General features: G+C 48.2%; 1 protein-coding gene across 2 annotated transcripts; it reads left to right on the forward strand.

The window, feature by feature from the left end:
* The first annotated feature begins 3098 nt into the window (after positions 1-3098).
* Positions 3099-7621, forward strand: BRD3OS (BRD3 opposite strand). 2 transcript variants are annotated; one of them, XM_054997965.1, is made up of 3 exons: positions 3099-3223; positions 4747-4954; positions 5032-7621. In XM_054997965.1, the coding sequence occupies exon 3, from the start codon at positions 5611-5613 to the stop codon at positions 5863-5865; it is 255 nt and encodes an 84-aa protein (XP_054853940.1). In that variant the 5' UTR covers positions 3099-3223; positions 4747-4954; positions 5032-5610; the 3' UTR covers positions 5866-7621. The 2 variants fall into 2 exon arrangements, with proteins under 2 accessions (XP_054853940.1, XP_054853939.1); XM_054997964.1 differs by having other exon boundaries at positions 4747-7621.
* Positions 7622-8772: the final 1151 nt, after the last annotated feature.

Here is an 8772-nt window from a genome sequence, read left to right on the forward strand (position 1 = left end):
GTAGAATTCTAGCTCAAGCAGATTTTATGAAGTGTACTCTATACCTTACCTCTCTGTTTCCCCTACCCTTATATGAGAAAACTAATAATAAAAGATCTGGGCCCAACAGACTTATTTACTTTTCTGGGATATTTTCCCCATTATCAGAGAGCATTCTAAGGCTTTCAGGTCTAAATTATTTATTTATTTATTTATTTCACGTTTCTATTCCACCCTCCCCGCGAGCGGGCTCAGTTGTCATGTTTGAATGTGCCCATTCGTCCATGCCAGTATTAAGTGTATGGTCCAGAGTTGCCTGGTCTTATGTCGTATCCGATAAGTACATTCCTTAACTTGCAAACCACTTTCGTTTCCTCAGTCTCCCAGAATAGCCGGCAGCTGCAATCTTTTCTATTGATATTGTTTAGAATGACCTTGAGTGTCTGGAGTGTTGCATTACTCAGTATCTTGTCTGTCTAGTGTGTGAACTTTAGAAATGTTACCCATATTGATTCTGTACTGGTGATCTAGGGGGAGGAGGCTGGGTGATTATATTGTCCTGTAGTAGCCTGAAACTTTATTCCTTTCAATGAGAAGTGATCAGGCTCATCTGCCTTTTACTTCATGTACTGCTATGGACCTGTGTGTATGTACAAGACTGAATTCCTGAATAAAGATCATTTAGCCAAGGACATGTGTTGTGCTGAAGTGATCCAGGGATCTGTCTGCCATAACCTGACATCCATAGTTTGACAGTCAACACCCTTTTAATACAGACAGATTATTCTATTTGATTTATTTATTTGATTTATAGTCTGTTCGCCCCACAAGCAAGTTCAGAACCTCTGCCCCCTACCCTGATTGTAACTTTGGTTATAAGAAGTTCCTGCAAAATTATTATCCGCTCCATTCCTTTCATAAACTGAGGCCTCATGAAAGCTTCCACTGAAAAAACAGCCTAGTTTTCATGCGCTGTGAGACTCTGACTTAGTTTTGTGGCAAGGGACTAAGGTGCCTGCCTGCCCCCTGGGCTTCTTTCTGCTGCCCCTGCTGGCATTCTTCTTCCTCTGGTCTTTTCACTGGGGTCTGCATACTAGGCTCACCCAGGCTGACCCTTCCCACCCCCACACTCCATCTGCTCCTAAATCAAGAGCCTCCCCCATGTATGGGTTGGGAGCAGGGCCCAAGCATTATTGGGGGGGGGCTGGTACAAACTTGTAACAAGCCCCCACCCCAACACCACGTTCCCTCATGCCGTACATACAATTTCATAAGCCATGACAAAAGTTTGCTTTACTTCTAAGATTACTCTTATTCTGCATTTCTGAAAAATACTCATGTTTGCCACTTTTATTTAAGACTAACACCCAGTCTAAGAATCCTACAAGTTTGCCAACTATTTTGTAACTTTTTGGTTGCTAAAATGGGATTATCTTGGTCATGTCTTTAAACAAATTTTTAATGGACCAATGTGACTGTAAAGATTAGGCCAAGTAACGTAAAGCTTTGTTTTTCTGGCCTTTATAATTGCAAAATCATGAACTAGTGCCCCCCCCCCAATTCCATTTCTCTTGCAAGTGCACACCAATGGACAAGATGCCTATGTGGCTTAACTGTTCTCGACCCATTATGGAACATCTGCAGTTTCTGATGAGTGCTAGCTTGTTGAAACTTCTTTCTGCTTCTGGTAGTCACTAGCAGTGCACAAAGAATCTGTAGGGCTATGTGCATTTGACTGAAAATTACTCGCGGTTGTTTTTTGTAATCTCATTTCGTGATATAAATTCACACTCTTTCCCAAAAATAGATGTGAAGGTTTTTTTCAGGGGCAACATTTCACATGGAAAATTCTGATATGTGGAATACATGTGACGTCCCTCCTTCCTGCCTGTGCTCAAGGAGCTCCCAGACGTGTAATTCTTGCTATGCTAGACCATGTCAGAGAGGAAAAGGGACTCTCTGCCTCTCCGCTGCACTCACACGGTCCTCATTCAACCGTGCCAGCACCCTCTCTGCTCTAGAGAAGAGGGAGCCTCGGCTGGCCAGTTCAGCATGTTGCTTCACGGCCACTCTAACAGTGCTCCTAATGGGCTCCAGCAGATCTCACAAGAGATCTGGACAACAGAGAGGTGGATACAAAGAAAGAAGTTTCATTTGCTATAGCTATTTTCAGGTACGAGCTACACTTTATCCTCAATATTTCAAGATGGGTATCTGTCTTTGTCTGTCTGTTACTGCCCTTCAGGACAACTTAACATCCACTTTGAGCAGTTTACAAAGTATGTTATTATCCCCACAACAATCATCCTTTGAGGTGGATGGGGCTGAGAGAGCTCTGGGATGCTGCGACTGACTCAAGGCCACCTAGCTGGCTTCAAGCCGAATGCGGAATCAAACCCAGCTCTCCAGATTAGAGTCCTGCTGCTCTTAACCATTGCACCAAAGAGCAAGAGTCCAATAGCACCTATAAGACTAACAAAATGTGTGGTAGGGCAGGAGCTTTTGTGAGTCACGGCTGAAGCAGCTGCGTGTCTAAAGAAGTGACCTGCGACTCACGAAAGCTCCTACCCTACCACACATTTTGTTACGTTTTATAGGTGCTACTGGCCTCTTGCTCTTTTGTCCTCAATATTTGAGAGCAGAGCGGGAGTCCGCATCCAGGGAACCGCAGACGTATCCACAGTTTGCAACATGCCGTTTCATCACGGCCGTGATTGGCGGGCAATAAATGAAATGGGGGCCTATACCAGGAAAAATGTACGGCGGCCTCAGCCACACATCCAGCTTTGCTTGCAATGACTGTAACAGGAGAATTTCTCAGCGCACAGACAATATGGTTGCCGGTCTCCAGAATTACAACTGATCTTCAGCTTCCCTGAAGAAAAACGACTGCTTTCGAGCGCGGGCTTTAGAGTGCCAGAGACCTCGCAGAGGCCTCCCCCCAAATGGCCAGGAACTTCCCAGCCCCCAGAATTGGCCAGCACGGTCACGCCGCGCGCGGCTTCTGTTACGCACACCGCAGGCCAGCATCCGGGGGCCAGCTGGGCGCGGCGCGCGGCTCGGCCAGGCCAGGCCGCCCCTCGCTCCCCTGCCCGCCCAGCACGCGGGCCGCAGCGCAAGCGACTCCTCCTCTGGCCATGCTCGCGGCCCCGCCCGCCGTTGACGCGCTCGGCCCCCTCCTCCTTCTCCCGGGAGACGCGGCAGAGACGCCGAGGGCGGGCAGGCGCCGTGGCCGGGCTGTGCGGTGAGTGGGGCGCGGGAAGGGAGGGCTCCGCTTCTCCTCCCCGCGTTAAAAGGGCAGGGCGGGGGAGGCGAACGGCTCCGCGGCCTCCTCGGCGAGACCCTTCCAGCCCCGAGGCCAGGGTGGGCGGCTCGACCGGGCTCCTGGCCGCAGCCGCGCTGGGCACCTGCGGGACGCCGCTGAGCGTGCGCACGTCCCACGCCCTCGCTCGGCGCGCCCTCTTGCCACTTGCCGGCGCTTGGCAGGGTTACGGGGGGGCTTTTGCGGTCTGCAGCGCTGCCGGGAAAAGGGCCGGGGGTGGGGGTCGCAGCTGGGAAAGATGCGACATCGCTGGGCGTTCTGAAGCCAGGAGGGAAAACAGCAAGTTTGGGGAGGGAAAGGAAATGCATGTAGCGCTGGCTTTCTTACCAACTCTAATCTTAGCTGGCTGTTTTAATTACATAACCCGCACAATGTATAACTTACTGCATAAAAGTCTGATTTCACAAATATGTCAAATAGGGCAAAATGCAAGTATCTCTCAGCACATTCCTGAGCCAAGTTATCCCAGTTCTGTGCCCGTTGAAATCAAGGGCATTATCTGGACAAGATTGCAGGATATCCTACAAACCAAATTGAAAATATGAGATAGAGAAGGAACTCTATCCCGTCCCATCTCCCAGGCCCTACAAGAAACAAATGCTGAGCTTAGTCAGGTTGCCCCTTTGGCTGGTCTGAATCACAGTAGGCACCCCGGAGGAGGAGGAAATACAGCCCCTGTTGGATTGCCACTGCCCCAGAGGCTGGAGCTCTGCAAACCAGGAGAGGGAAGGCTGATGGGTGATGTCATACCCTCTCTGGTTCATATGTGGTATAAAGACAGATGCTCACTCAGAAGGTCTGCAGAGCTAGAGAGGGGAGGAAGTAGGATCCGTGTGGGAAATGGCATCCAGAGGCACGAAGGTGCTAGCTGGGAAGCCAGTCTTAATTTGTGGCCAGGCAAGGACAACCAAATCTCAAATGTGACTCATCCCCTGAACGCATTCTTCTTGGTGCTGCTCTTCAGCACAGGGCCAGGAAACAGTAATAAGGCTACCCCTGAGCATATGTAGACTGCTCAACCCCCTGCTCACCTTATGCAGGCTGTTCAAACCTGCATAAACTGCACTATTTTAGACTGCAGGTATGAAAATCACATATTTGAAGGCTTACCCATATACAGAACATACCCTTCAGATGCCAAGGAGAAAGGGGTTGGCTACCTGGTGTGCTAGTTTTCCACGTGCCGGGAGCACCCAAATGGGTTATCTTCCCACCCCCACGCACACACTTGCAGCCTAAAGTGGTATGGTCCAGTGAGGGATATAGTATTCTTTTTACATGCTTGACTGACCCTGTGAGTTGGGTCTGCTCGGTTATGGGTACAGCGTCTTCCTCACTCCTGCTGTGAAATGTTTGGACTGTTTTCCAAAGATGGCTTTGTTCTCTGTAACCAACCTGACCCTGGCAAGGAAAGAACCCTGATTTGTTTCTGATGTTTGTCCCAGTTCTTGCCAGGGAAGTCGTAAGGACCAGCAACAAGAAAGAAAGAAAGAAAGATGCGTAACTTTTTATGGGCACAATGGCGGCTGAAATCATCTGTTGTGCTCTGTGGCCAGGAGGGTAGCATGCAGCTCCAGGCAGCTCCTGTCCTCTGAGTAAGATGTTTAACCAAGCTCGAGCAGCTGGAGGTGGTGTCCATCGGATCGTACAAAAGTAGGTGGCAAGAATGGGAAGGGCCTCATTTTCCGTTCCTGGAGAGGTTTCCATTTCACATTCTCCCATCTCTGCAGGACCAGGAGGTCGAGTGGGAGGAATGCTCAGATGAGAAGCAGCATAGGGCTGAAAGGAGGCAGGCCAAACTGGGAGTGAGGGGCTGAAAAGCAGGAGCCGAAGGGAAAGAGAGAACAACCAACAGAGGCCTGAGAGAGAGCGGCTACAGGGAGCTGAGGAGCACAAGAGGAAGGTTCATCCCGGAACAACAAGCTGCCTTATCTTCAGACGCAAAACCTCTTTCAATGGACCTGTGGGATTCTCATATCCAAACACAGCACACTGGGAAATTGGCAGGATAAAATGAGACTATTAAAAGCCCTGGGGCTAGCAGGTTGGGATTCTTTGTAGTCCTGCATCTTGGTACTTATGGAAGATGAGCCAACTGCTAGGAAGCTCCTTGTCACAGACACCAGCAGACCATTTGGGCTGAAAGTGCCCAAGCGTTTTTACACACGACCCACCCACCCCTCCTATGTCTGAAAGGGTTTCTCTTCCAGCTCAGAACCCAAACATTCTGGTTTAATTCCTGAGACGCTGCTAGAAATGATGGAGGTCAGGCATCCCTGGTGTTTGCAGGGTGAGCAACAGTTGTAGGGATGAGTGGCCGGCCACCTCTTGCTGAAAAAGCTTTATCAGAGGGCTACGCTCGGCTCCGTTATAGGGATGCCTCTTTGCTAATCTGGCAACAGCAACAGCAGAAACTAGAATCTCTTCCACCTGGAACATATTTAAGCCGGAGCTGCAGCATGTGGTATTCACAGTACGGCAACCAAGCAATTCTAGTGCGAGATAAAAATGAAGTGGCTCTCTCAAGAAATACGGGACAGTCCAAGTTTTGTACTATTATGTAAGCTGAGAAAGCCAAACCCTTTTTAGGCCTCCTCACTATTGTTTTCAGGTAGTGGTTCTGTTCACCTGCTGGTCTTTCGGACAGTGTTTCCTCCGTTGCTTAGGAAGGGCAACAATTTCCACAGAACAGGCTCATGGACTTCCAGCTCCTATTTTCATCCTTCTTGGGTGGCAGAGCACACACAATGGAAATTCACATGATAAAGAAAGGTTTGGGATGCAGATGCAGTAGAATCAACTGGCAAAGCTTTTCCCTGGATTGTGCTGTTACAGACTGCAGTTGTGGAGGGTTGCATACCTGAATGCTTCCCTGCTCATAGAAAAGTGAGGTATTTGGAGAAAAAGCTAGGCTGAACTTCTTATACATAGTCTATTTGTGCATGTAATGACTTGGTTTTATGGGGCACATTCCTGTCTGAAGTGACAAGGCCATAGAAAAATCTTTATTAGATGCTTCTAACAGATACATAAATTGTCCATTTAGATATTGGGTCAACCAAACTGAAAAGGCAAAGCTGCTTTTTTTGCAATTCTTCAATCTCCTGGCAAAGAGCTTTGTTGGGTCTGTAACAAAAGCAGCATGACAAAAACTGACGGGTGGCTGCAACTGAATTTTACAGGCAGATGGGCAGTGATTTGTGCAAAGCAAAGCCTCCATCCCCAATCTGAATCCGCAAAATCCAAAGGCAGGTAGGAGCGCACCAACGGCACAGGTTCTGCCCATGTGAACCCAGTACACTCCATTGAGTGGCATAGCAGCAGAGTAGCTCAACGGGAACAGAGACATTTCTGGAGCCCCCAGTTCTCCATTGCTTAAGCCCCTTGGCAGCAAATTGGCTCTAAATGCTGAATTCTAACAATCACTCAATGGGAAATGTTGAGCTTAGCCTACTGCGTGAGTGAACTGCACTGAGCCTCATGTTGTGTGTCATGTGTGAGATTTTTTAAAAAAAATATTTAGATGGCTATTTATTCATTAGCCTAAGGCAGATTAAAAGTTAAATTAGTTTGGCCCCAAAAGTACTGAATCTGTTCTGGACCTGAACTGGAAGTGGGCACAGCGGGTTCCATTCACGCCAGTCTTTGGAACGTCTTTCCTTCAAACAGACTGTCTCCATGTCACAGTGCAAACTGCTGTGGGGAGGTCCATGATCCAAACTGGATTGCTATGTACCTGAAGGTTGTTCTCAGAACAGCAGCCTGAGCCCCTTGCTCTGCAGAAGAAACCTGTTTCAGAAAACAGGTAGTTTTGGGCGGAGGTGAGGCTTGGTTTAAAACTCCCTAGCCTGATGCTCATTCGTGTGCCATCTTCATTCCTCGCCCTCATGGCAGCCTAATAGTAGACAAAGGCCATTTCTGAAAAGCTCCCCCAGCTAGGCATCCAGTCAAGTCTCAAGCCCAAGGCAGGGAAGAGGCCCCAAGGGCCCAGTCAGTGTTTCTCTGCTAAGGTAATGCAAACCTGTCCCCATCATTGAAGTGCATGGTGGTCAGCCATTGTCGGTATGGGCTCTCCAGGTCCCCTACTGCAGGAAGGGGCATGGGCACTAAGACTTTATTCTTGGGGAGCCTGGGAGCAGGCCAGCGGGCATGTCTTGCTTAACATACACAAAAGGAATGGTGGGTCTGGACTGGGGTGGGTGGGTGGAGAAACCTTGTTTACACCAGAGGAGTTGCTTTGCCTCTTTTAAAGTGTACACCTCTCACTGTGGTTGTCTGTTGCAGTATTAACAATGCTACCTTGATTTGAATAAAATGTTAGTGTGAACATTCTGTATAAATGGGCCTTCCCTTGTCCATCTTCCCTTGTCCAAGACGGCCTGCCTGTTGCATCATCCTGACACTGTTTTTGGCAGGCAGTGTTAGGTGGCGAGAAGCTCGGCAGGGTGTGTGCAGCTTACTACTGCTCTAAAGCCTTCCGAGATGAAGCCAACAAATTAACTGAGTCCCAAAATCTAGACTAGGGAGTCAGCAATTGGAGGCTGCTGCTGAATTCTGGGTTCCAGGTTTGGCTTTCAGCACCTTCCTTCAGTGGCCAATCTCAAGCCAGGGAGAAAGGCATTAACGTTGACCCCGTTGCTCACACGAGGGCTCTTTTCCTGGAGACTACGAATAATCCTATGCAGCATTTGGATGATTACTGAATAATTCAGTAATATAAATAATTACTGAAAGGGGGGATCTGCACCAGGAATTTTTTTTGCTATTTTTTCAGATCCCAATTTCAGGGGGAGCATCATTATAAGTATTCTGGGTTATCTGAGTCCCAAATACCAGTTTGGTATCCAGATTGGGGTTTTTGGGGTTTTTTTGAGATTCTAAATTTATTCAGGTCTGTTACGCTCTATGAGGAATCTTTCTGGCGGATTGGTATGGCTGATTTTCAAGCAAATGACATCAAAAATGCAGTAGAGCCGGTGCTAAGTGTCTACTAAAAAACCTCCAAATTTCAAGTAGTTTGGGTCAAAGAATACAGTTCTGCTTCCTATGGGGAAAAAAATCCCATGCTTTCTCCAGCGCAAAGAATAGCTAAACACACAAAAGCAAGCAAAGCCTCCCAAACAGAACCAACAGACTCAACATCAAATCGAAGGATCCCAGAACCAACGAAAAGGGAAACTTTTTCCAGCCCAATGGAACCAATTTCAAACTACAGAAGCAAGCAGAACCCAGAGCCACTGCAGAAGTCCTGCAAGGCCTAGAGAACCACTGTCAAACTAGAGAATCACCAGCAGGTGCAAACCTGGCAAGTGAGTACCGAAGTAGCCCACCAGATCTAGCAATGACAAGACACTGTCACAGACACACACACACACACGCACACACTTCACAAGAAGGAAGGTTTAAAAAGAATCTTTTTTGTTTAACATCGCCCTTTTGGCAGTTCGATACCAAGAAAAGGGTTTTTTATA

This window comes from Eublepharis macularius, chromosome 14 (genome assembly GCF_028583425.1).
Source record: "Eublepharis macularius isolate TG4126 chromosome 14, MPM_Emac_v1.0, whole genome shotgun sequence".
Lineage (NCBI taxonomy): Eukaryota > Metazoa > Chordata > Lepidosauria > Squamata > Eublepharidae > Eublepharis > Eublepharis macularius.

What these genes read in the sequence shown, in the direction of transcription:
- BRD3OS (XM_054997964.1), top strand. Translation starts at nt 5,611, where the DNA reads ATGAGTGGCCGGCCACCTCTTGCTGAAAAAGCTTTATCAGAGGGCTAC.